The following is a 27,491-nucleotide window of genomic DNA, read 5'->3' as shown; positions in this document are numbered from 1 at the left end:
TTGTATGTAACAGATCTTGGCAACACCAACCTATGTTGTCCAGGGTGTTATTATTTATAGTTCTATTTTGGAAAGGGAACTCATTCACTCACTGGACTTTATTATAAAGAAAGGTCTTGTTTGAATTGATGTTAGTTGGCACAATTCTCTGGGCTTTCCTGATGCAGTTTGGTTTCATGAGTAAACCTGCCTGTTATAATAGATGCATCGCTCATGAAGGGATCCAGTTTTCTGGCTTTTCAGCTGTCCCAGAAGATAGCCATGTAATTTCTCCGTTGTTTTGACAGCTAAGTATTTTCTCCAAACAAATAAAATTCAAATATAAATGTGATATATAATGTAGAAGAGTTTCTCTATCAGATTTAATACAGTGGTGTGTTTTTTCTTTTCTCATTTTTGATGTCAGAAAGTTTTTAATTCAAGTAGATTTTGGATATTTGTAAACTGAATTATTCTTCTTAAAAAATTAAATCAATATTCCTGGAATATACCTTAATTAGTAATTAAGTACACCATTGCTTTTGCAGTTTTTCCACAAGAAACTGATTTAACAGTTTAGCTCTTTCTTAAAATAACTTTTGTTTGCCATTTTTATCTAGTCTGTTAACATGACATTTTAAAACAGAACTGTTTTTCTGTTAACCTGGCAAACACTTTGAATTATTTCATTGGTGGAATCGTTTTGCCAACCATACTGTTCTGAACACTTGCGAATGAGTTTCATATGTTGTCTAAAGTAGAGCAGAACTGGCCAGCCCATTGGAAAACTGAACCTGTGACCTTTGCTTCTCTGATAGCTAAGTAGTAAGCCACAAAGTTTGGCTAAATCAATCTTGTTGGTGTATTCTGGACTATTACTTTTGATTTAGCTGTACAAGTTGTTGAGTACACAGATTCTTAGGAAAAAATAGACTTATTGGGTAGAAGCATTTACAGTAGCTGACATGACTAATAATGAAATACATTATTTAACATTTCTTAATGCATTTATATAGTGTTCCACTTAACCTGTGTTTTTCAATTTGGAAAAAAGTGCAAAAACAAAGATAACAACTAAAATGCATGTTCATCTAGGCTACATTGATCTGGTACCTTGTGATACTATTATGCAGTTCAGGACTGTTATTTTTTGTCATACAACCCACACAGCATATGGGATCTTACTTCTCCTACCAGGGATCCAACCTGCACCCCTGCACTGGAAGTGCAGAATCAGAGACTTAACCATTGGACCACCAGGGGAAATCCCAAGAACTTTAAAAAAATATTAAATATGGAAGCTAATACTTAACTTTGGTGTATCAGTTCACTAGACTGTCTTATGTTACTCTTGTTTTTTTAACAATTAATTTCAGGTGGAGTTTATCCAGAGATTTCCCCCAAAAGAAACAGAAAATCTGCTTCTGTGGCAGTATATTTCCTTTCAGGCATTACCTGCTGAGCTTAGGAAACAAACTGCACTTGAGGTCAGCAGAGCAGGTATTGCATGGTGTAGGAAGTGGCTAGGCAGTAACCGCACGCTGGAAGAACTTGGGTCTCTGGTAAGTGCATTATGATGGCCTTGATTCATTCTGTAGCTGTTTATGAAGCTGTTTTAGTTACTGGGGATGCGTTGTTAAAAAGACACAGTTTGTGCCCTCAGAATCTAACAAGAGTTTCATATTTCTACACTGTAAGAGTCTGTGAGAAATGTGCTATTAATTATCTTGATTGAGGTAAATATGAGAGAGGAGGGTGGAAAAACATGAAACACATTATGAAATACTTTATTTGTAGTATATTTGCTGACATATTTCTAGATTTGGTAGAGAAGATTCTTCTTTTTGTACAACCCTCATTTTATGCAAATCTCTTCTGAGTCTTTATGTACCTTTCTATTTAGAATGCTCCCTCTTAATGAAATAAAAAAGAAGTTGATCTATAAGTTAAAATACAATTTTAAAAACTGAATATAGTACATGTTGTTTGGTGTTTATTTGCACATTCTTTGATCCATTCATTCAGTATATTTTGAGTGCTTATATGTGCCAAGCTCTGTTTTAGGCATTGGAGATAAAAATATATCAAAGAACAAAACCAACAAAAATTCCTGTTCACAAAGAAGTAACATATATATATATATATATATATATGTAAAACTTATATACATATTATATATCAGTTTGTGAGAAGAGACAAATCAAGCAAGGATGGGCACAGAGCATTCAAAGGAGTGAGGGCTTATTTGCAATTTTAAATTGAGTTCAGGGTTTTCTTGAGACTTATATTTCTAAACTGAGTGTAAATGTTCTGATACTCTATTACATAGTGGTATTTGACCTTAATCATCAAGATAATTTAAAACATTTACATATATTGAAAGGAAATATTTCTGTGTGCCTTTATTTTAAGAAACCTATTAAATAACCTCCTTAGGAGATGGTGAGATTGTTCAGGTTTTGTGTTCATTATGCACAAATTTCTATAGTAAAGACAAAAACTTTTGTATTAGATAAAATAAAAGCACCTATTTTCTAAAATTCAACAAATCCTTTTTTCTATGACCAAAACTAGATCAGCAAGTTATTTAATGTTTATTGTAAAAGGAAATAAGTAAATCATAAGTTAAAAGCCATGTGGTGATTACATAAAATTAAGTGTGGTTGTTGAAGTATAATGGATGAAGGGCAAAATTACTGATTGTTACCACATCCCAACCAACCCCATTCCTGGCCAGAGAGACAGACATTTGATATATCATTAAGAGTGAATCCAGGAAAAATTATCTTTTGTTTTAAATTCTAAATAGTGTGCTTAGGTACTATATTTGTTTATTGAATGCAGTGTTGCTAAAAATTTTAAAGATTAATTATACAACAATAGCAACAATAATTTAGTAAACTGTGAAAAGTTACTAAGTACATAATATGAAAAAAGTTTAGTTGATAAATAGTATGAGTTAGCTTGACCATATTGGCCATTTGTATCAAGTCTATTTATTAAAATATGATGCGGTTTCCATTTTGTTAATTTTCAACCTAAAAGGGAAAAAAAAAAATTTAGGAAAATGAAGCAAATGTTTCTGTGTATAAGGAAAATTAGCTTTAACAAAATATATTGGTTGGCCAAAAATTTGTTTTGAGTGTTTCTATAACATCTTAACATCTTATTTGGTCAACACAGTACATGTATTAAAGACATCACTGAAAAGATGGCTTTCGGTCTTAGAAATACACTTCTAGTGTTTTTATGAAGAGTTATAAGTAACTCAAAACCTGCAGGTAATTGGGTTCCAGCTCCTTTAGACTGATGTCTACACTCAGGTCCTTTCTGTGTCTCTCGTCTTTAGAACACAGTGCTCTCTGCTCTGCTTGCTGTATGTAATTCTTCTGGTGAAGCTCTGGATATGGGGCAGCAAACTGCAGTTAAGGAAGTTGGAAGTCAGCTTTCAGTTCTTTTAAATGTTAAACTGGTAAGGAAAGCAACTGTAATCATTTTGCTGAAGAACAAATAAAATATTGGAAAAGAGAATGAAATTTCCATACAGAGTAAAATGTATGTAATTTCTTTAGGTTCTTGGTAGCAATTGTGATTAGAACTTAAAAATACCTTTTACTCTTTCAGCCAGTTCTATTTAAGTGTGATAGAATTACATTAATAAAACTAGAAACTAGCGAAGTGACAGTCTAGTTACTATTTTCAAGACCAGCTGGACCCTATTTTTTTTGTTTGTTTAATTTCTTCTCCTACTGTTTTTTCTTCTTTCTTTGTTTGCTATGGCCTGTTTCTGTGATTCTGGAGTTTTTTTTATAAAATCTTTTGAGCAGTGGAGAGTGGTCTGGCTTAATAGTAGAAGGGGCAAGTAAATGGATGTGTCTAACTTGTATTCCTCTTCTCCAGAAAAGCCAAAATCAGGCTAGAATTAGAATGATATGTGTCCCACAGATCATTGTAATTTAAAAATCATATTTAGTTAAATATCTAACTATGACATTGATAAGTTGAAATACTGGCCTCTGGTGTCCCAGTCAGTGGAAGCTGAAGGCAACATTCACATTTGTGAAATAACAGAAGTGGTTTTGCAGATGATATTTTATCATTAAAGTTTATGTATATGGTTAGATTTCACTGTTTCAGCATTTTAGCTTCAACAAGTGCTTGCCCCCAATCCTCATTAAATCATTCAATAAATATTCACTGAGGATCTTTCCTGGTGGTAAAGCTTATAATATCATAATAGAAGCAACAGTTATGGAGAGGAGAAATGGAATTTTAAGAAGACTAAGGAATAAGCAAGCTTTTTCTAAGACAGATAAAAATAATGAGATGCCCATCTGAATTAAATCTGGGTTTAGAACTTGGCTATACTTTTTCCTAACTGTATGTCTAGAGGAAATTATTTAACCTCTACTCCTTTTTCTTAGTAGTAAAGTGAGGGTAATAATACCTGCTTCATAGAGTTATAAGGAATAAGTGAAGTAATAAATATGAAGTGCCTAGCATATTTCCTGGAATATAATAAATGTGAATGTTGCTAGTCCCATGTAATGGGAAATTTTCACCAAAATTATTTTGTGCTTCTTATTTAAGGTAATAGGTCAACCTTATGTTCAACAGACACTCAGCCTTTTACTTCCACTGCTGGGATTTTTCATTCAAGCTCTAGATCCTCAGCTGATAAGTCAGGTAAGAATAGTGAGCAAGCTATCTATTCTCTATCTCTTTGATACTGAATTGTCAGACCTGTTTTGTTGTTGCTGGTAACTGCTTAGGAAACCCTGAGGTTAGGAGTCGGTTCACGTGGGAACCCTGCCCTGCCTTCATAGCATTTTCAAAGGTATGCCAGAAGCTGTTGTTGAAGTTGTGTTAGTCACTCCCCCATGGACTGTAGGCCACCAGGATCCTCTGTCTCTAGGCAAGAACACTGGAGTGGGTTGTTATTCCTTCTCTAGGGGATCTTCCCAACCCAGGGATCGAACCTCTGTCTCCTGCATTGCAGGTAGATTCTTTACCATCTAAGCCACTAGAGAAGCCATGGAATAAAACCAACATGGACTTGAGGATAATCCTCACTATTTCTTTGAAGAAATAAAATGAGGAGCACTACTGAATTTTTTCTCTGGTCCCTAGCTTGCATGGCTGGACCTGGCAGAACCAGGGCCACTGGGGGATCCTTGTGGTGTTGCCTCAGGTATGCCTTGCTTTGGGTGGGTCTAAGTGATGAAGAGATGGAAAAGGGGAGAAGGCCTTCATCTTACCTGAAGTGATTTGAGGATTTGGAATGAGTTCATACTAGACAGACTTGATCCTCTAATTCAGTTGGCTTAAGCTTACTGTCACTTAAGAAATAAAAACTATTCTGAGGTAAAGCTAGTCCTTCCTATTTAGGAAGTTATAGCATACTGCAGAGAGTGAGACTAGCAACACCTTGTTTTCAGTAGCTCTGGTTTTGGTTGTGTACATGAAGAACTTAGCATTAAAAAATGTTTACTAATTAGATATATTTTTAGTTACTAGATATGTATTTACAGAGAATATAGTAAAATAATTGACTCAAATGTTTATTCTGAAGATTCTTTTTTGAAAGATAGTGATAGTTTTTGATGTAATTGTACCTACCTTTAAAAAATCCAAATAACATTTTAAAATTTCAACATAAGTCAATTATTCATTGAGACATTGCTTCCATAGAAGACTTATCTCAGTGTCCTTTACACCAGGCAAACTTTGACCTCCTGACTAGGTTCTGATCTCCTGTTTTCAGCATAAGCGCTAAGGAAGATATTTTACATTTTTAAAGGTTTGTTAAAATATATATATGTATGTATGCAACAAGGAACAAGCCCAAAATATTTACCATCTGGCCCTTTACAGAAAGTTTGCCAATCCATGTTTAAAGAATGAATTTCTCCCTTTAGAATTTAAAATACAAAATAATTTTTAAAGATTTAAAGGAAGAACACTGGCATATTGTTTTTCAGAAACACACGAATTTCTCATTTTTTATTTCAATGGTTGATAAAGCTAATATTGTGGTAGTAACTGAATGAGTGATTTTATTGTTTATTCAGATTCCATCTGTGAAGTGCAGGCTTTGTAGAATGTTTGACTGTCCTGGGTCTGGTTTTGTTTCCTGTCCTGCATACCCATCAAAATCTTAGTCGTGTCTCTACAAAGCACTTGTTTTATAACTGCTTGTAACTATTCTTTGGTCTTTGCATCTTCAGGTCATAACTTTGCAGACTTCACTACTTAAATTAGAGCCTCCTGACCATGTTCGACTGGCATTTCTGGATTTTCTCTCTTCTCTGGGAAAATTTTTTATACCTCAGACTATCCAGGTAATACTCTCTTAATCCTGTTGTTCCCATGTTAACAAAATCTCTAATAATTACTGAAGGATTTTCAGGCTTTAATTTCTGGAATTCTGTGGATTGCTGACAAGTGAAAAGTGGAGAAAAACTTTTGTGAAGAGAGGGTGACTGTCTTAGTAGAACTCATGTCAAGTCATTTACTTTTAGAAAAATGTTGACATACAAATAATTTATAGAACTGGCTACAGTAAGATTTATGGTAGTTGGGTTCTAGCATACAGAGTTCCTGAGGAAGGAAAATATTTATGTCTTCTAGGGAACAATGTATAGTGAGGAAATTGGGTGATTTATTAGTTATTCTCTTGGTTTCTGTATCCATTAAAGGGAACCTATTTTTTAGAAGATATTTTTGAAAATTTTGCAAAGTACATATAGTTGACAAATATTTATTTATAAAACTGTAAAGGCCTGGTGATACACTTCTACTGAATCTTAAGACTACTTCACAGCAAAAAGAAGTCTTCCTCCTAAATTGAGGTTTTCCTTCCTTGTTACTGTGGTCAAGACAATTCTAGACAGTTGACATTTTCCCCCTACTTCCAGGTCATACTATGAAGAGTTCAGTGCTGATAACTTTTTATGTAAGTGGGGCAAAAATATGAATGTTTTCTTAGTACATGTTAAATAATTCCAACCTTGAAACCAAAATTTGAACTAGTTAAGTTTGTAAAGGGCTCTCTTGTTCAAAGGTAGACAATACCATACTGTTGGTTTTCATCACGTTGTGTTTCTTGAGGTAAGTGTAGATTTGACAGTTTTCTTTTCAACTCTCTGGATAGAAGTATTCAAAGATACTTGCATTTGAGCTATCTTTTTAGCATATAATGAATGTAAATGTATTCTGAAATTCTGCTTTATCAGTGCATAGCCATGGACCCTCATGGGCCCAAAACCTATGGAACAAATGTTTAATAAAAGCAGAAATCACCTTTCATATTCCCAGAGTGAAGTTAAGATCTGAAGAAATGTGGGGGAATTCATCAGCATATGAGAGGCATTAACCCATGTGATATTGATTCATTTATTCAGTCAAGAAAAAGTTAAGTTCTTGCTATATGTCAGGTGCTGTTTTAATCCCTGAGGATTCAGTATTCAGTAAATCAAACTAATAAATATCCTCGGCCTGTTGAGAAGCAACAGACTACTAAAGTGGGGCTTATATGAAATGCACTAAATTGGTGGTGAGTGCTATGGAGAGAAATAAAGCAAGGGAAGGGGAAGAAACAATGTTTATGTGGGAGTAGAGTCTGAAATCAGACTTGGTCACTGGAATCCTCACCGTAGTGACATGCGGTTAACACCTGATGCTGGGGGACCAAACCAGGCAGGTACCTGAGGAAGGATCTCCAGAACAGGGGAAATGGGAAGCGAACACCCCCAGCTGGAAGCTCTTCTGATGGGAGAGCTAGCACAAAGGCAGGTGGGGCTTTGAGCAAAGGAGGGACACGATTTAACATGTTTTATTGTGTTCCCTGGGACAGAATTATGGAAAACTGATAACAAATGTACTCTGCTGAGGTTCTCCTCTAATAAGGTTTGGTTTTCTTTGTAGGACAGAATTCTGCCCAGCCTGTCTTCTGTTTTTGCCTCACTGCTAACTGACAGGAATTGGCTACTAGAACAACATTCCTTGGAGGCATTTACTCAGTTTGCTGAGGTAATTAATTAGAAGGCCAGTCTATCACAGTGACCTCTAAAACATTTTCTGATTTTGCAAAATATTTCAAAAACATGTATAAAGCTGCTTTTTGTATCTTAGCCATAAAATTTCTGGAGGTGATATTACTAGCCTTCTGTTTTACAGGATCTAAAAATGAAGGCCAGAGAAGGGAAGTGATTTTCCTAAGGTCCTCAGTAGTAATGATCAGAACAGGTATTCAGACCAGGTGTCCTAATTCAGATGCTATTTGGGGTTGAATGATAATATATTTCATCTCCACCTTTCATGGGAGCTAAGTTGATGAACACAGACCTGTGAGCTCAGCTTTGTAGAGAAGGTGACTCTGCCCTGGGCTGCTTTTACTCTAACCCGCTATTGTGTAATCCTGCCCTTCATCTTAATGGGGCCCAAAAATGTTGGGATGACTGGGCAGAAATCATTACAGCTCACAACTTTATACTTCTGCAGTCTCAAATATCCATGAGCTTATTATTTTTTGAGCGATTTTTCTTTGAAAGTTGCATTTTTAATTAAAGTAGCTCTTAAAATTGTGTATTTCTTTTTGCAAGTTATTAAAATGTACTGAAATTAGTTTTATCAATCTTTTAATAGGGAACAACTCATGAAGAGATAGTTCCACAATGTCTCAGTTCTGAAGAAACAAAGAAAAAAGTTGTATCCTTTTTGGAGAAGGTATTTTATTTATATAGCATCCAAGTACCAGTACAAATTTTGTTGTCATGTTACTTTTTAAAAAATTATTGCCAGGTTGAATATCCTGTTAGCTTATTAGGCAGTTGGGACCTCACTGCAGGTCAGAAGTGAAACACTTGGTTCACTCTGGCTGTAGTCTGTGGTACTGCAGCATTGATCATCCAGGCCCAGAGATGAAGAATGTGGATCCCGCACCAGTAACTCACCATCATTAGACTCACATGTGGAACTGTAGGCCCAAGAGGGTCATATTCACCACCATAATCCAATCAGGGCTTTTCCAAATAGTGGCTCCCATATTTGTGTGAGCTTTGAAACTTATATGGGGACAGTGGTAGGATGTAAGTCAAAGGTTAACTGAAACACTAATAGAACAGTTAAACCACAAATTTAGAATAGTATGATAAAGTAATTATACTTAAGTACTTAATTTTCTTAAGAATATCTCACTGAAGTGGGCTATGTCTCTTTTTCATATATATATGCATATATTACATACAAGCTGGATGTAAGTAAGTGTGTGTACATGTTTCTTTTAAAAATTTCTCACCCTATTCAGTAAAGGCTAGCAGATGATCTTTTTTTTTTTTTTTTTTCCTGTAGGGAAGGTGTACACTGTAAACATTTTTACCCGAATCACACTGAGGATAATTTTTCAGACGAGTCCAACTTACTTCCAGAATTGGCTTAGTTCACAAGCTGGGCCTTGTAGTTAAACATTCGGCACTTAATACACACAGGTCTTTTCAGTTTCTGAGCATCACACCATTTTGATATTGAGTTGAGAACACTGATGTTGGTATTTACTTGGTTCTTCATGATCTCTGGCAGACAGGGTTTGTAGATGAAACTACAGCTGCGAGAGTGGAACGTATCAAACAGGAAAAAGGGACTTTCTGGGAGCCTTTTGCTAAAGTTACTCAAGAAGAAACAAAGATGTCATCTTTACAGGTATGGACTGCTCTTCAGTGTGGATCAAGCTTTAATAAAAAATTTGCTTTATTACTTATAAAAGTAGAACAGAAACTAGCGTGGTTCTTTGCCTCATACAGAATAGACATGTGAAATTGTTTTATGGTAGCTGCTCTTTTAAAAATCACATTTCTTCTTTCTGGAAGGCCAACACATAGAACAGAGGTGGGACTCTAAAAAGTTTTAGACATCATACTGAATATACCTTTAATATAACTTTCAATTATTTGCAGTAATCTTTGGAAAAGTTAAGTCTTTGTATCAGTGATGCTACAAATGCAGTAGTTTCTGAACCACAGATGAAAACTAATTCACATACCTTCTTAAATGTTTAGTGTGATCCTTTGCCTCATTTATCACAGTCCAGAAATTACATCTATCAAAAGGCAGAAATCTGACACTTTGAAGGATATTCAAAATTGTTTGAGCACTAATAGTATATTTAGAATGGCAATCCATAATGGTAAATATGTTACAACTCTTAAAAACCTAATAACTGGTTTTCAAGACATGTTAACTTTTATGCCTTAAATCTACAAAGTTAAATATATCAGTAGTGTAAATAAGCCCTAAAGAATTTATATATTATGACCATCTTTAGGAAGACAATGATTTTAAAAACTGTATGGCTCTAACCTTTCATCCTCCTTCTGGTGCAGTGAAAGCATCATTATTAACTTAGCATGAAAAAAGGCATTTTAAAAAATTCATAGTTGGGGCTTTTTTTTAAGGACAGATTATATGGCTAAATAACACTCACCTGAAGTCAGTGGACAAGGCAGCACCTCTTCGTTTCCTTGGACCCTGAGCATCAGTTGTGGTAGCACCCTGAATCCCTGTTGCAAATCAACACTGCCTTCGTGTCTCTCTCCAGATGAATGCGGGGGTAGGGGTCTCCTGCCCTTGTGAACCAATGACTAGAATAAAATTTTCATATAAAACTTTACAGTTTTAGAATTTGTCCTTGTAAGCTTTAGTCCAAAAGGAAAGTTCTATTTGGAACAGGGATCGTGGCATTACATGTTTTTCTCATTTGCCAGCCTTGTGTGAAAAGAGCCCGTCACGACCTCCCCTCAGAAGATGAGTACAGGTCAACACTGCAAGCAGCAACAGCAGCCTTGGAGGCGATCGAATTATTACTCCAGAAGTCTCCTCCTCCAGACTGGCTCCTGATGGAAATGGAGACACTTCAGGAAAGGATTGATAAGCTAAAACGTCAGGTACCCTAAAGTGAGGAGTTAGTGGACTGGACCACTTTGTCAACTAGGTAAATGAGTCGAATGTGATTTTTTTGTTACTCTATAGTACATTTTGTAAATGAAAATATTGACATCTGTGCATGGTCTAACACATAAAACTTTTCTGAAGTTGAATTTAGTGAAAATAAGTCTTTATTTATTGGACATTTAGAGAGCAGGATCGTGGGGGATATTTCTCATTAAGGACTTTGGTACAAGGTAATACAGGTGGAACAGTCGGTAACTGCCCAGGTCTCCACAGGGCCACTCACTCAGATAGTACCTCTGTAAACAAATAAATAAGCTGCCTAAGGAAACCTTAGCAATTTAAAATCATTTATATACTTTATAGCTAAAAGTTTTTCAATAAGTTGTATTCCATAATAGAGTTTACTCTTCTGACAAAGAAATGGCACAGAATTAAGCTAATCAGCCTGAATTTTTGTATTTATTTTCTTTACTTCCAGAATTGCTCTGGAAGAAAGCAGTAAGTTCCACCTTTCCACAGCCACTTGCTCTTCACAGAAACTGGCCTCCGTCAGATGCACAGGCTCTTCCTCTGAGAAGGGCTGTGAACCTCTGCACTGCCCAGGGTTCTCCGCCAGCAAGCCAGGTCTCCTTTCACTTCCATTGGCAGACTGGAAAAAGAGCTCCTGACATGAGAAAAACAGGATGCTTTGGGGCTTTCTCATCTGCAGTGCCTGCTTCTGAGGTATTAGTTTGATTTTTTTGTTTGTTTTAAAGAAATCCTTTTTCCTGAAAAGTGACTTGCAGCCACTGTCACCAGCTGTTATCGTCCCAGTTCAGCTCACCATCTTCCCCCCAGCCTGCAGACTCTCCCTGCAACGAGAGAGATCGGGGATTTAAAAGGGGCCCAACAAATACATTTCTTCAAACTAAGTAAAATAATCTACTATAACAGAAATGTGAATTCTGTGGTTCTGCTATTACAAAATCACAGCATTAAAAAATAACTTTCACAAGGACTATTTATTAATACATTTTCCTGGGGAAGAAAAGATGCCATTGACAGGAATTGATTTTGTTCATTTTCTGATCATGTTAATAAACCAGTTGTGGACATCAGTCTTCTCTCACTGGGAAAGAGTGTATTTTGTTTTTATATATATAAATGGGACAGTATAGCTTCTGCCTGTGAGGGAAATATGTAAAGTAGTAACATAATTTAATAATCCTCACCTCAGTAATTTCTGCTGCAGCAAATTTTGAGGAAAAGTGCATCACTGGTGAGACATTATCCTTGTTGGGAACCACTGTTTCTGTCCTCAGTTCAGGCAAAATAAGAATAGCAGCTGAAGGCTTAATTTCTGGGATCATATCAGCAAACCAGTCCAACTCTGGGTCTTTTACTGGCTTCTTTTTTACCTGAATGGTAAACTCCTCTCCTAAACCCAGTTCTGATGGAACTTTAAGGCGCCTTTCTTGTGACAACACTTTCAGTGGCTTGGTTTGGTCTGGGTCATCCCTGCTTTGTATAAGACTGGTCTTTTGGGGTAGGCTTGATTTCGAAGGCAAAGCAGGAGTGGCCTTTTGCTCCCCTGAGGTAACAGATCTTGTGGCCATCATTCCACCTTCCAGATTTACTTCGGTATCTAAGCTGCCGGGCTCAAAGTCATCCCAAGGCTCCTCCTCCGCATTCAGGTTAGTGAGCGGGGAATGGGCAGCTGCGTGGGGATCTGCCGGACAAACCTCTATGTTGACAGTTTTGTTCTCAGGCTCCTCAGGCTCGCTCCAGTCAGGCCACTCCTCAGATTTTTTAGAACTTGATGGGAACTTTCCACTGTCTCCTGAGGTAATTTTCACATTGGAGATGCCATTGATGGGAAATTTGATAGGCTGAGAAAATTGATCGCCTGTGGGGGATATGTACAAGAGTTATTCTTATAAAATGTTGGTTAAGACATGCAATATATTTAGGAGAAAGTTAACACTGAAGAAGTGTATAGACTCAATTCCTTGGAAATAACCCATGTGCACTGAACTGTGAGATAGCAGAACATAAACCAACAAAGATACAAGTTAAACAAATACTTAAGTTATGATAAAAGTTAAACAAATGTCATTTGATGGGCACATACCAAGCAACAATTAACTGGAGCACCTAATCCTTTACTAATATTCAAACATACTATTTATCTATAACAAATACAAAAATGTTCTAGCCAGGCACTAATACCCTCAAGATGTTAACTGTGTACACCTTGAGAAAGTGTATGCTCAAGTAGGCCGGCTCACTTTAACATATCCTCATTCTAAATAGATTTTCACAAGCATAGTCAAGTCATGAAGTCCTTTGTAGTATGGTCTGTGTGCTTAATTCCGAAAACTTATTTAATCACAGAACTCCTCTTTCATGGTACACCTGATAACATCTTCCAGAACTATCATACTTTGATATAATTTGGAGAAAGTCCCCAAAGTGAAGTATCTGGTGCAAAAAAGAATTCAAGCAATGTCTCCACCAGTTATGAAGAAAAGACAAGTATTTACCCTATAGTCCAGGGAAAACAGATGCACCCAAGCTGACTACATAATTGTAAATAATAAGAGAATTAAGTCTCAACAATCCCAAAGTGCCCTTTAGTTTCAGAATTTTAATTACTCAGGAAAACATTCACCAAGCAGTGGAACAGCTATATAAATTTAATAAATCTACCTGTCTGTAGAAGAGTACTGTAGTAATCTTGTGGTATGTGCTTCTTGCTGTTGATGGGCACATTGTCAGAAAAACATTTAGGGAACATGCCAGGGGAGGGGTTCTTCAAGATTGGCAAGCTCTGACTGCGCTGGCTGCAGGTGACATGCACAGGAGAATCTGAAGATGAATAAAAACTCCAAAAAATGAAAGAGTAGTAAATTGCTTCTTTTCCTATCACGTTAGGTGAGCGACAGTTAAGAGGAGGGGGGTATATTAAACGCAGATAAAAGATAACTTGCTGGGAGAGGACATCTCCAAATATTTGGAGAGACACACCTACTATGGAAGTGTCCACCTGGTGGGAAACCAAGGATTCAAGCATTAGGTAAGCATTTGGAATAGAGAGAGAAAACCTTTAAGATACCTAGTTATAAAAGTTAACAGCCTTGTTTAAAAACATCTCAGTGGTGATTTAAAACTGTACTTGATTCTACTTTCCTTTTAAGAATAAAGAGTACAAGCACACGAATATGAATGTACTTAATGCCACAAAACTGTACACTTTAAAATGTTTAAAATAATGTTATTTATTTTATTTATTTAACTCCCAACTGGAAAAAGAAAAATGTTTTAAGAAAATGTAGTCTTTAGCACCTTTTAGAAAGTTCATATTCAAGAATGAGTAGTAGTCAAAAGGATCCTAGCAAAATTGTTGATTACTTTGCCTGCCTTAGGAAAATGAGGGGGTGGTCTGGGCTGAGTCATCATAGGCCACACCTCCCCTCCTCATCCCAGTCTGATCTGTGCAAGTCCACCACCCTCTTGCTTATTTCTGCCACCGTCCTCCCGGCTGAAACCTACTAATTTTTCATATAAATTGTCTCCTTCTCTACATGTCTTCCCTAACTCTGTTCATGCAGACTTATTTCCCTCAGGTATGTTTTTCATAAACCCTAGTATCAGCCTTCATAAGTCTGATCATGCAGGCAAACTATAAGAACAGAAGGAAAAAAAAAAAGAGTACCTCTTTTACACACACCCCTCTTCCAGCAGCCCCTCTGTCCTATAGGACAAGGGCCTCTCTACCATAAATCTGGAATACAAGCTGCCACCAGGGTCTCAGCCATCCTGGATGAAGAGTCTAACATGGCAAGTCAGTGGGATTAAAGTTTTCAGGAAAATCTATTTTAATAAAAACTTATCTGCTATTGATGCTTTGGTGCCCTTTTCTGTTTCCTATTTAGATTACAGAGTGATCCAAATGTAAAATATCTAGAACCAGAAAACCCCATCCAATAAATAAAGTCGTTGGGAGTGGGGACTTTTGTTAATTCAACATGTAAAGTTGTCCCTAGAGACTGACCCCTAAACCTTTCCTCACAACTATGCATATCCTCTCCTCTGGCCAGAAATTCCTCCAGTATGAAAATACAAACCCGTCACCTGCTCGTTGTGTGCTCTGCTAAAAGAAAAACTGCTAGCAAGAGACCTCACTCAGTTTGGTGTACATGTCTCATGGCTGAAGAGGTGGCGACAGTTTGTACATCACCCTCTTCAGGCTCCTCAGAGTCTCTCTAACACTGACTCAGGAGCACTGAGGAAGTCAATGTTGCTTTAAAAATCCTCTTGGCAGCAAAATTAGAGAAAAGTCTGGCAGTTCTTTATTACTAATAACTGTTTCCATGCTCTCTACTCACTATCACTGAGAACTGAATCAGACTTAGAGCTTTATAACATGGCCATCATCCTTCAGGATTATACAAAGGAGCAAAGAAGCAATGGTGCCGTCAATACAAAATTCTTATTCTTGACTTCTATAGCCTATAAAGACCAGAAATTGCTGCTACTTCCCAGGTAATATTTCAATGGGAACATCAGAATTAAGGATTTTTTTCTCTTGATTTCCTTCAGTAACTAAAAATGAATAGCTTGTCACCTAACAGGCCATCAAAATCAAAAGAACTTAAAACATTTGGTATTACTAAGACCTGCTCCAGCCTTTTTCGAAACTGAAACTGTTAAGATGTAAAATATTCTATATATTCTTTGACTCAGTAAGAAATTCAGAAAGGAGTGCAACAGCCATCAACAGGGAGGGAGGTCACTGAGTGAATTATAGTCAATGAAATATTAGGCAACTATCAATAAAACAAATTATTAGGTAGTTATGTATTGACCTGGAGACAGGTCCCTGATAAGTTGTTACATGAAAAAAATCAAGTTGTGGAACTGTGCATAGTATTTTTTTTAAAATCCTATGTGTGTGTGTTAAAATACATTTGTGTCTTTGTGGGCTTGCAAAAAGGATGAAAGAATTCCCATTAAACCATTAAAATTGGTTACCTTAGATGCCCCAGAAGGAGGTGAAAGGGAAATTAACTTTTTCCTTTTAATTCATGTATCATTTGAATATAATCTATCTGTGTTACTTGTATAATGTTTAAAATCTAATAAAACAATAACACTGGACCTTTTAATCACTCTTACCTTCTGGGGAAAGGTCCACAGTTTTAGTAAAGCTTGGGGCAGTGCGTTTGAAGATCTTGGTTCTCTCTCCTCCCACAACCACCTCTGGTCCAAGTAGTGAGACCAACACTGCCAGGCTGTGAAGAGTAATGGCCACGATGGAGTCGCTGGTATCACGCAGGCCCAGTAAAACCTAGGAGTAAATTGGGTAGTAAGTTACACAACCATATTGCCTGTCTCTTCTCCCTTTCCCCCCAACCCCAACAAGTAGTTGAGCTGAATCAGACTGTGTTTGTTCAAGTGAACTTCATTTCTTAGATGTGTTCTAGGTCGTAGCTCTCTACATATTTGTGGTCAAGGACCAATATTTTCCCTTCCCAATCCAGCACACCCTGATACTTTTTTGAAGATACAATAAAAATGAAGTCAAATACATACATGAGAAATGTATTAGAAATAAGGTTACTCTGTTAAGTTGCTATAAAAGTTTTTAGATCATGATGCCTGTCGGCTCTTGCCTCCAGGCCACTGCCACAGAGTCCTCCTGTGGCTCAGCCCTTTCAAGTCTACAGCACCAAGTATTCCCAGGTGGTCTCCCATTCCAGTAAAACCAGGCCCGACCCTGCCTAGCATCTGAGCTCAGATGAGATGGATGCATTCAGAGTGGTAAGGCTGTAGACATTTCCCCAAGTTCTTGGCAAATCTGAATACTCCAACCAAAAGACAGAGTTGCTGAATGGATTAAAAAAAAAAAACAAGACTCATCTGTATGACACCATAAGAGACTTCTCATGTAAGGACATACATAGATTGAAAGTGAAGGAACAGAAAAAGATGTTTCATGCAAATGAAAACCAAAAGAAATCTAGGGAAGCTATACTTAGACAAGACAAAATAAACTTTAAACCAAGTTTTGGAGGGGGGCTCCAAAATCACTGCAGATATTGACTACAGCCATGAAATTAAAAGATGCTTGCTCCTTGGGAAAAAAGCTATGACCAACCTAGACAGCATATTAAAAAGCAGAGACATTACTTTGCCAACAAAGGTCTGTCTAGTCAAAGCTATGGTTTTTCCAGTAGTCATGTATGGATGTGAGAGTTAGACTATAACGAAAGCTGAGTGCTTTAGAATTGATGCTTTTGAACTGTGGTGTTGGAGAAGACTCTTGAGAGTCCTGTGGACTGCAAGGAGATCCAACCAATCCATAAGGGAAATCAGTCCTGAATATTCATTGGAAGGACTGATGCTGAAGCTGAAGCTCCAATACTTTTGGCCACCTAATTCAAAGAACTGACTCACTGGAAAAGACCCTGATGCTGGAAAAGATTGAAGGTGGGAAGAGAAGGGGACGACAGAGGATGAGATGGCTGGATGGCATCACCAACTCGATGGACATGAGTTTGAGCAAGCTCTGGGAGTTAGTGATGGACAGGGAAGCCTGGTGTGCTGCAGTCCATGGGGTCCTGAAGAGTCGGACATGACTGTGCAACTGAACTGAACTGTATATCCCTGATGAATGTAAGATGCCAAAATCCTCAACAAAATTAGAAAACAAATTCAACAATACATTAAAAGGATCAGATACCACAATCAAGTGGAATTTTTTTCTAGTGATGCCAGGATGGTGGAACATCCACACATCAATGTAATACACTACATTGACAAAATGAAGGATAAAAATCATATGATCATCTCAATGAACACAAAAAGTATCTGAAAAAATTCAACATCTATTTATGATAAAAACTCAACAAACTGGATATAGAGGAAACATACCTCAATATAATAAAGGCCATATACGACAAGCCTACACTTAACATTACACTGAAAAGCCTAAAGTCTTCCCTCTGACATGAGGAACAAATCAAGGATGCCTACTGTTGCCAACACAGTGTTGGAAAACCCTAGCCACAGCAATTAAGCAAGGGGGGTGGGGGGGTGAAGACATTTAAACCAGAAAATAAGAAGTATTGTAAACTATACACAATATACAGAAATCTGTAGCATTTCTATACACTAATAATGGACTGTCAGAAAAAGAAAAAAAATCCCATTTACAGTTGCATCAAAGAAAATACATAGAAATAAATTTAACCAAGGAAGTGGAAGACCTCTGCACTGAAAACTACAGGACACTGATGAAAGACACCGAAGAAGACATAAATAAATGGAAAGATATTCTGTGTCATGGATTGGAAGAATTAATGTTGTTAATAAACTGCCCATAGTTCCCTAAGCAATCTACAGACCCAATGCAACCCCTATCAAAATTCCAATGACATTATTCACAGAACTAGAATAAACAATCCTAAAATTTGTATGAAACCACAAAAGACTGAATAGCCAAAGCAACCTTCAGAAAGAAGAACAAAGCTGGAAGCCTCACGCTCCTTGATTTCAAACCATATTACAAAGCTACAGTAAAATAGTATAGCATTGGCATAAAACAGACACATAGGTCAGTGGAACAAAACAGCCTAGAAATAAACCTGTACATATATGGTCAGTTAATTTATGACAGAAATAGCCAAGAATACACAATGCAGAAAGGACAGTCTATTTCAATAAAGTGTTGAGAAAACTGGACAACTGTTTTATAACACATTAATTTAAAATGGATTAAGGACGTAAATGTAAGACCTGAAATAACAGAACTTCTAGAAAAAAATACAGGCAGTAAGCTTTTTGACACCAGCCTTGGTGATGAGTTTCGGATCTGACACCAAAAGCAAAGGTTACAAAATCCAAAACACAGAAGTGGGACTACATCAAACTAAACAGCTTCTGCGCATCACTAAACATCAGAGAAATACAAATCAAAACCACAATGAGATAGCACTGCATACCTGTTAGAAAGACTATTATCAAGAAGACAAGAATCAAGGGATGGTGAGGATGTGGAGCAAAGGGAACCCTTGTGTGCTGCTGGTGGGAATTTTCATAATGGGTACGGCCACTATGGCAAACAGTATAGAGATTCATCAAATTAAAAATGGGATGACCATACCATCCAGTGATTCTACTTCTGGGTGTTTATTTGAGGAAAAACCTTACTAACTCAAAAAGGCATATGCACTCCCATATTCACTGCTGGATTATTTACATCCAAGTATCTATTGATGAATGAATGGATAAAGAAAATGTAATATGCATACAGGAAGATTATTCAGCCATACAAAAAGAATAAAGTCTTGCCATTTGCAACAACATGGATGGACCTGGAGGGCATTATGCTATGCTAAGAGGAATAAATGAGACACAGAAAGACAAACGCTCACTTATATGTGTGTGTGTGTGGTGGGGAAGGTGGGGTAGAGGACAAACAAAACACAACACAGATACAGAGAACAGATTAGTGGTTGCCAGGTGGAAGTGAGCAGGTAGAGAGGAAATAAAATGGGTCAAGAGGTATATACTACATTATGAAATAAAAAGGTCATGGAGATATAATGTACAGCATAGTGACTATAGGTTGTAATACTGTATTGCGTATTTCAAAGTCACAAAGGATATTTTTTAAAGTTTCATCATGAGAAATTTCATAACTGTATGGTGACACATGGTAACTAAGCTTATTGTGATCATCTGCAATATATACATATATCAAATCATTTTCCTGTATTCCTGAAACTACATGTCCATAATGTACTTCAGTTAAAAAAAAAGATTTTAAATGTTAATTTTCCGTATCTGTACTCAGCTCAATGCGGCAGAACCATAACAAACAGTTCATGGACAGGCAGTGTTCTTCAGGGAAACACTCATCTTGGTCACTAAGAGCTGTGTCCTTCACCTCTTAGCTTAATACACAAGAACAGGACTGTGAAAACTTTCTTTATATCTGATGCATATAACACCTATCCCAAACTGAGCCAATTATGATCTCTTTCCCAGTAATAAAAACTGGAATTTAGAGAAACTGGTTATCTCTGGTTTGCTTAAAAGGAGGACAGTAAACTTGGAAACTACGGGGCAACTATGCTTGGCCACCTGTATACCAAATAACAAAAGCTGGTCTTCAAAAGTCAAACGTGAATGGATGTAAAGAGAAAGGAAAGGAATGAAGACCATATGGCTGAGTCCCAGCTGCACTTGATTTCCCTCTTAGGTAGACTGACATCCTTTGATTAAAGTCTCTCTTTTGGGCTTTAGCCCATTTAAGTGGGTTTCAGTTACTTGCAACCAGAAGAACTTTGATTAAGACATTCACATGGAACTATCAGGAAAGGTTTTGCTCTGAATTGCCAAACACGTATAGAAGAAAGACAGAGGCAAAGCGTCTGCACCAGTCAGACACAAGGCCAGGATGACCGGACTGCCTGGTAGAGAGGGCATCACGGGTTCAGGAATCCTGGGTTCTGGTTCAGTCTCTGCTGGGAATTCTCAATATGACTTAGCCAATTAATCGTTTCATTTTTCTGGTCCAGTTTCCTCATTTACCTAAGATAAAGGTTTCCAACAGGACTCAATAAAGAAGTATCAGGTCCAATGCTAACAAACAAGGTACTGTCTCAAAACACAGCTGTACATGTAAACTAAATCATGGTTAGAATTGTCAGCTAATTATGGTAATCGTAAGAAACCACCTGAGCCAAAAACCCAACAGTCACCCTCAAAACTCTCCCATCTAGTGAAAAACTGAGTCCTCCCCCAGCTACCCTTAACCACTGCCACCACGTTTCCCCCAGTCCTTGGCATCTCTTAGCAGGACTATTCTAATAATGTCCTCACTGAGCCTCCTTGCTATAGTCCATCTTGCATACTGCCACCTAAGTGAACATTAGAAATCAGCTAAGTTACTCCTCTACAGGGCAAGTAACTCCACTGAGAGTTTTCATTGCTTTTCACGTGCTGATTATCTATTTGTTAACAGGCTGGTGCAAAAGTAATCACAGGTTTGCACTGTTGAACTTTTCCATTTGATACTGGAATATATTCTTAAATAAATGTGGTTATGTCACACATCATTTTTTTTTTCTCTTCCATTTATTTTTATTTGTTGGAGGCTAATTACTTTACAACATTGCAGTGGTTTTTGTCATACATTGAAATGAATTAGCCATGGATTTACATGTATTCCCCATCCCGGTCCCCCCTCACACATCATTTTGAAGTACATTTCTTGCTTTATTTTTTTTGCTAATTATTATTACTTGTTTTTTATATGTATTTTAGACTATGGAAATGATGTTAGACACAAAAGCAAATTTGAGCGATTTTCTTATTTGAGTTCAAAACGGGTCAAGAAGCAAGAGACAACTCGCAACATCAACAAATGCATTTGGCCCAGGAACTGCTAACAAATGTACAGTGCAGTGGTGGTTCAAGAAGTTCTGTACAGGAGACGAGTCTTGATGATGAGGAGCATAGTGGCCACCCATAGGAAGTTGACAACAATGAACTGAGAGCATCATTGAAGGCGATCCTCTTACAACTACACAAGTTGCCCAAGAACTCAACGTCAGTCAATCTACAGTCCTTCGGCATTTGAAGCAAATTGGAAAGGTGAAAAAGCTTGATAAATGGGTGCCTCATGAGCTGACCGAAAATCAAAAAAATTGTCATTTTGAAGTGCTATCTTCTCTTATCCCATCCAACAACAATGAATCATTTCTCAATTGGACTGTGATGTGCAACGTAAAGTGGATTTTACAGGCCAACCAGAGAAGACCAGCTCAGTGGCTGGACTGAGTAGAAGCTCCAAAACACTTCCCAAAGTCAAAGTTACATCAAAAAAGGGGTCATGGTTACTGTTTGGTGGTCTGCTGCTAGCCTGACCCACTACAGCTTTCTGAATCCCAGCAAAAATCAAAATCTGAGAAGTATGCTCAGCAAACTGATAAGGTGCAATGAAAACAACACCTGCAGCTGGCACCGGTCAACAGACTGGGCCCAATTCTCTGCAACAATGCTCAACCACACATACAATCAACGCTTCTAGAGCTGAATGAACTGGACCACAAAGTTTTGCCTCACCTGACCTCTCACCAACCGACTAGCATTCTTCAAGCACCTCGGCAACCTTTTTGCAGAGAAAACGTTTCCCCAACCAGCAGGACGCATAAAATGCTTTCCAAGAGTTCGCTGAATCCTGAAGCACAGATTTTTTTTGCTACAGGAATTAACAAACTTATTTCTTACTGGCAAAAATCTGTTGACTGTAACGTTCCTATTTTTATTAATATAGATGTGTTTGAGCCTAGTTACAATGATTTAAAATTCAGAGTCTGAAAGCACTATTACTTTTCCAAAAACCTAATACTGATCTCAGCTCAGTGCCAATTCTGAGACCTATGACAGGACCTCTGTTTCAGAGTTAAGAGTGCTTCATTCCTCTTCTACATTCTCAGACACAAAACAACTGCAGGTAGAGTGACAACTATTGCTACAGATGTAAACACAAAGTCCTATGCTAGAGTAACTAGGCTGTAAAGCCAGCCCCCAGTGAACCACACCCCCAGTATCCTTGGCCTTGTATAAACCCACCCCACCGTGAACCTAGCCTGACTTATGTGACTCACTCCAATCAAGAGAATGTGACTGAAGAGATATGGTCAGTTCCCAATCTATGCCTTAGGAAGGCTGCTTGGGCTCTTGTGGTCACCTTGGGCAGCCATGTAAGATGTCCACCAACCCTGCTAGGGAAATCATGTGGAGATGTCACATGGGGGAACACGGGCCCTGAGATGTCCAGAGACTTTGTGGAGAGAGTGCCCCAGGTAAGCCTGGCTTTTCCGCCCTCCCCTCTGAGGTGCAGATGACTGCTGCCTCCACTGACATGTGGAACAACAGAACCCCAAGCTGAGCTCAATGAATCCAAAGAATTATGAGAATTAATGAAGTGTCATGGGACTTCCCTGGTGGTCCAGTGATTAAGAATCCGCTGTGCAATGCAGGGGACACAGGTTTGACCTCTGGTTGGAGAACTAAGATTGCACATGCCGTGGGGCAACCGAGTGCACACCACAACTACAGCGCCCTCGTGCTGCAACTGAGACCCAACGCAGCCAAATAAATCAGGAAGTAAATACGCCAAATGACTGCCGTGTTAAGATACTAAGCAGTTTTGGGACGGTTTGCTACACAGATAACAAATATTCATCATCTCCCATCTTCTCACTTCTTGAAAGCAGGGAGTGTGTTACACACCTCTATGGCCCCAGTACTTAAGCACAAGAACTGGCCTAAAACCAGGCCTTATCATCTTTAAATAAATTAATCTCATAGAAAAACAGGCAAAATCTTTCCAAATCTCATAGTGAGTTGAACAGTGTCTCCCAGAAACGTGACCTTAAATGAGGTCATACTGTGTTACAGTGGACCTTAAATCCAATGACCAGTGTCCTTATAAGAAGGCCATGTGCCAACAAAAGCAGAAACTGAAGAAACAAAGCGACAAGCCAAGAAACACCAAAGGGCTACCAGAAGCTGGGAGGAGGGCAAGGAAGGACTCTCCCACAGCGCCTTCAGAGGGGGCCTGGTGGACACCCTGATTGGGGATTTCTGGCCTCCAGAATCACAAGAGAATAGATTTCTATTGTTTAAGCCACGCAGTTTGTAGCAATTTGTTCTGCCACAGGAAACCAATACAAACCCGGAGGCCCAGAGTGGGCAAAGGTAACAGGAGCCCTGGTGGTGGATCGAGCTAAAAACCACGGACAGGAACCATGTCCTTTCGTCTCAGCTGTAATCTAATTATTTTATAGTAAGTTAATTATGACATGTGCAGTTTCTCTTCACAGAGCATCCCACAAACGAATCTTGTTAGTTTCCCTCCAAAGAATTAGCAAGCAGAATCACAGGTTTCCGGTTATAAAGAAGTGAAGACTAAATATGCTGGTTTAACTGCTTTGCCTGTGTGACTGGCCTGGAAATGTGGTTTTTGTGTCCGCCCTTTGGGTTCCAGGAGGCTTTCACACTGAAACGCTGTCTCAGGCCTTCTCAGCTCTTACCAAATGCCCCCGAGCCCCCTTCCTTCCGGGCCACCTCCCCGGCTGACCCTGCGCGCCCGCCCGCCCGCTGAGGCGCCCGCCTACCTGGGGCAGGACGACCTTCTTCAGCTGCTCCTGCGTGAAGTGCCCCACGTAGGCCTCCAGGTGGGACAGCAGCACCACCCGCACGTGCTCCTCGTGCACCTCGAAGAGCCGCAGCAGCACCGGGATCACCCGCGCCTGGAACAGGGCCGGCGAGAGCAGGCAGGGCGTTTCTCCCTGCGTGTTGTCTTCCCCCAGGTCAGACAGGGAAAAAAAATCATCATTTCAGTGAAAGGAGCAGGAAGCCCAGTGCATAAACTGAGCCTGGAACTTCACACAATCCTAAGTACTCTTCGAAATTCTTATGTCCTGAACCAAAGGCAAGTGCTTCTTTGACCCCATATTACTCAACGCTTAACTGTCTTCAGTATACTCCACCTTGTAGGAGTGTTTCTGAAACACTCTTATCGTACTTAATGTACTGCAAAGAAACCTTATGTGTTAATATAATTCTGAGTGGATAGCTCTCTGTATGAATACATTCATGTCTAATCAAGGAGAAATTTCATATACTAGATTCAACTGATATTATTGTTGCAGTTTTTCCTGCAAAGCCAGGAAGTGTTAAATGCTACAACAGGAGCTCGTCCTCTCTTCCGAGCAGTTAAGGAAGGTCCTTCAACAGAGACAGGCATCAGAACCATTTGGGGACCTTTGAAAATATGTATTCACCTGTCCTCGCTCTGTCCCAGACCTAGGGGGCCAGGCACAGACAAATTTAGAAAAAGCTCCCCAGGTCATTCAGATCACCACACAGTAACCACGCACTGTTTAAATGGGGACAAATAATTCCCAAACCCCGTAATTACCAAGAACACTTTGGGAAAAAATTCACCTTTTTTAGGGCCGAGGAGATAAGGAAGAAAACTCTTAACAGCTACTGGCTCTGCAAACACCAGCTGGTTAAGCAGAAGAGGCACCAACCGTGAGGCTATTAATTCCTCTGACAGGCAGCTGACTCTGTCCAGCAGGAATCTAGGGGCAAAGAAGGAACACTTGGGACACTGCAGCAGCTTTTTGCAGCCTCAGCCCACATCATCGAAGTGATGCATCTGAAATGTGGCTAGGGGAACTGAACAGGTTCCCAGATATTTAAGAAAACACAGGTGTGAGACAATGCCAGCTAGTCAGTACATATACAACCTCCAATCCAAGCTAGGAAAGTTTTTTCAACAAATTTCCCCTCATTAATAATAGCAAGAGTGTCCTCTTTCCCCCCTAATAAGCCAGAGTCTTTTTAGTCAATAAAAGGTACTTTCTCAAATTTAAAACACATGTGTGTGCTTAGTCGCTCAGTCATTGTGACCCCCATGGACTGTAGCCCACTAGGCTCCTCAGTTCATGGACTTCTCCAGGCAAGAATACTGGAGTGGGTTGCCATTTCCTTCTCCAGGGGATCTTCCCCATCCAGGGATTGAACCCGGGTCTCCAGCATTGCAGGCAGATTCTTCACTGACTGAGCCACCAAGGAAGCCCATTTTAAAACACACAGGATATCACATTACTTAAAGTTTCTACGGTAAACAAAACGCTGGCTTTTGGTAGAAGCAGCTAAGTACAAGCACTTTAAGAAAGCCACAGACATCACGTATTAGCAGTAATAGTGTGCCACCGTTCAATCACCCTAAGCAAGTGCCTTGTCTCCTGCCTGATCAGGGAACAGACCATACCCAGCTTTACCTTCTTCAGGCCCCTCGGCCACCATCCACAAACGGGCCCATGGCCAGAAAAACTCCCACCTCTTTGCCAGGTACCAAGGATGTAAGGGATTCCTCTTACTTAGGGCCATCCTCACAGGGGCATTCCCCAACACTCCCTTCTGCCCCAGGGCCACAGGCCAACAGCCCCCCAGCACAGGGTGGGCTTCAGTTCCTCTCTCACTCACCCACCAGCTCCATTCTGTGAGTCCAAAGACATGCTCCCATCTTTTCCAGCCTTAAAAACAGCTGTACTTGACTCCCTTAGCAACTCAGTAGCAATTCCATGTTCCTCTCCTCCAAGCTTTTCAGGAGGTTTTACCCACAGTCCATGTTTTCACCTTCTGCTCACATCTCAATTCACAGCAGTTTGATTCTCTCTGCTGAAACGGCTTTTTCTAAGACAAGGTTACAAAAGCTCTCTTGATGGCAAAGCGGTTCCTCTCTTTCTCAAAATCTCTACTGTTTGGCATACCAGCCCTCCTGTTTCTCTCTGAATCTCCCCTAACCACTGCTTCTGCCTCACTTATCAGCCACTCCCTCCCCACCAGCCCCCTGACAAACTGGGTGCCCCAAGTCCTTTTCATGCTACCCACTTTCTCTGGGAAAATGTCAATGACTACAGGCTAATGAACCTTAATATTCACCTCCAGTTAATCCTCATCAGACCTCTCTCCTGAGATGCAGACCCATCTACCCAAAGGCCCATGTCCATCTTTACCTGGAGGCCCACAGCCACTTCCAACCAATAAGGACACCAGATTCTACGTCTCCCCTCCAGTATTTTCCAACTCATTTAGTGATAATCACTAAGGCTTGCCAGGTTTTATGTTTTAATATTTCTTGTCTGTGTCTTCACTGTACCATAGCTGCCCTTACATGAGGCCTTCCATCTACTGCTGGCCTGCTGTGGTCTGCCAACCAACCCAAATCTTACATGAAGTAAAGCTGTGCCCCCTCCGTAGAAAACACAGTAATCCACCCAAGGGGCCTCACAGCCTGTTTTCACTCCTTTGACAGTTTCAAGGCCTGAAGTCCACTGCTTACCAATAGCATCAATACTCCCCTTGGCAATAGCCGAGGGTGCCTGCCCTACCCCCTCCAGCAGGACTCAAGTGGTCATCACTCCACACACAAGACCTACTGCGTTTTGCCTTTGTGCACTGGTTCACACTGTCTCTTCGCCCAGAATAGCTTTTCTCTAACCTCCTCCTCCCTGCCCTGTCCTCTATGTTTTCAGGACACCCCCCTTAAGCTCCACTACTGTCTAAGGCTTATCAGTCTATATCTGTTTCCTTCACCAGAACTATACATCCCAGGGTCTAGCAGAGAGCCTGACATAGAGGAAATGTCACTGAATTCTGTCTAAGAAACCCAATGATAGACTCATCTTCTCTAGGAAACCTAAAGTGATTACATGCACTTAATCCAAGTTACTGAATTTTAAGGCCCGAATTTCTGAACTTACTTGAAAAATTCAGTTTTTTCCTCTTCGCTCTTCAATGTTAAACTTTTCAAAAAATTTACAACTTCTAGAAAATCATTCCTAAATTCCAAAAAGAAAAAAAAAATGCAGGACAACAGATTAAAGAAGGCACATCAAATATCAAAGCCATAACCGCAAACCACACGATAATACTACTCAACAAAGACACATCTCCCTTGACCATGTGCAAGATTCTACTATAACTAAGTA

General features: G+C 39.1%; 2 protein-coding genes across 4 annotated transcripts in view; one reads left to right on the top strand and one right to left on the bottom strand.

Annotated features, from left to right (window-relative positions):
- Positions 1-12,023, top strand: part of FIRRM (FIGNL1 interacting regulator of recombination and mitosis) — a 49,482-nt gene extending 37,459 nt beyond the window's left edge. Inside the window, exons 17-25 of one of the 2 annotated variants that reach the window (XM_020874129.2) lie at positions 1,356-1,541; positions 3,329-3,451; positions 4,570-4,665; positions 6,207-6,320; positions 7,906-8,010; positions 8,626-8,706; positions 9,559-9,678; positions 10,740-10,966; positions 11,405-12,023. In XM_020874129.2, the coding sequence (XP_020729788.2) occupies positions 1,356-1,541; positions 3,329-3,451; positions 4,570-4,665; positions 6,207-6,320; positions 7,906-8,010; positions 8,626-8,706; positions 9,559-9,678; positions 10,740-10,928 (1,014 nt within the window). In that variant the 3' untranslated portion in view covers positions 10,929-10,966; positions 11,405-12,023. Of the gene's footprint in view, positions 1-1,355; positions 1,542-3,328; positions 3,452-4,569; positions 4,666-6,206; positions 6,321-7,905; positions 8,011-8,625; positions 8,707-9,558; positions 9,679-10,739; positions 10,967-11,404 lie in introns of those variants that run through there. The other variant, XR_011490371.1, reaches the window with a different exon arrangement.
- The window catches only part of SCYL3 (SCY1 like pseudokinase 3), a 38,966-nt gene continuing 22,547 nt past the window's right edge, over positions 11,073-27,491 (bottom strand). For both annotated transcript variants that reach the window (XM_020874131.2, XM_020874132.2), the window contains exons 8-14: positions 27,264-27,341; positions 24,934-25,073; positions 24,102-24,286; positions 16,084-16,255; positions 13,615-13,773; positions 12,138-12,811; positions 11,073-11,777 (exon numbers count right to left, since the gene is read on the bottom strand). In XM_020874131.2, coding sequence (XP_020729790.2) covers positions 11,718-11,777; positions 12,138-12,811; positions 13,615-13,773; positions 16,084-16,255; positions 24,102-24,286; positions 24,934-25,073; positions 27,264-27,341 — 1,468 coding nt within the window. In that variant the 3' untranslated portion in view covers positions 11,073-11,717. The remainder of the gene's footprint in view (positions 11,778-12,137; positions 12,812-13,614; positions 13,774-16,083; positions 16,256-24,101; positions 24,287-24,933; positions 25,074-27,263; positions 27,342-27,491) is intronic.

Source organism: Odocoileus virginianus, chromosome 11, assembly GCF_023699985.2.
Source record: "Odocoileus virginianus isolate 20LAN1187 ecotype Illinois chromosome 11, Ovbor_1.2, whole genome shotgun sequence".
Classification (NCBI taxonomy): domain Eukaryota; kingdom Metazoa; phylum Chordata; class Mammalia; order Artiodactyla; family Cervidae; genus Odocoileus; species Odocoileus virginianus.
The sequence above is the reverse complement of the archived record's forward strand: the minus strand, read 5'-3'. Positions and strand labels throughout refer to the sequence as shown.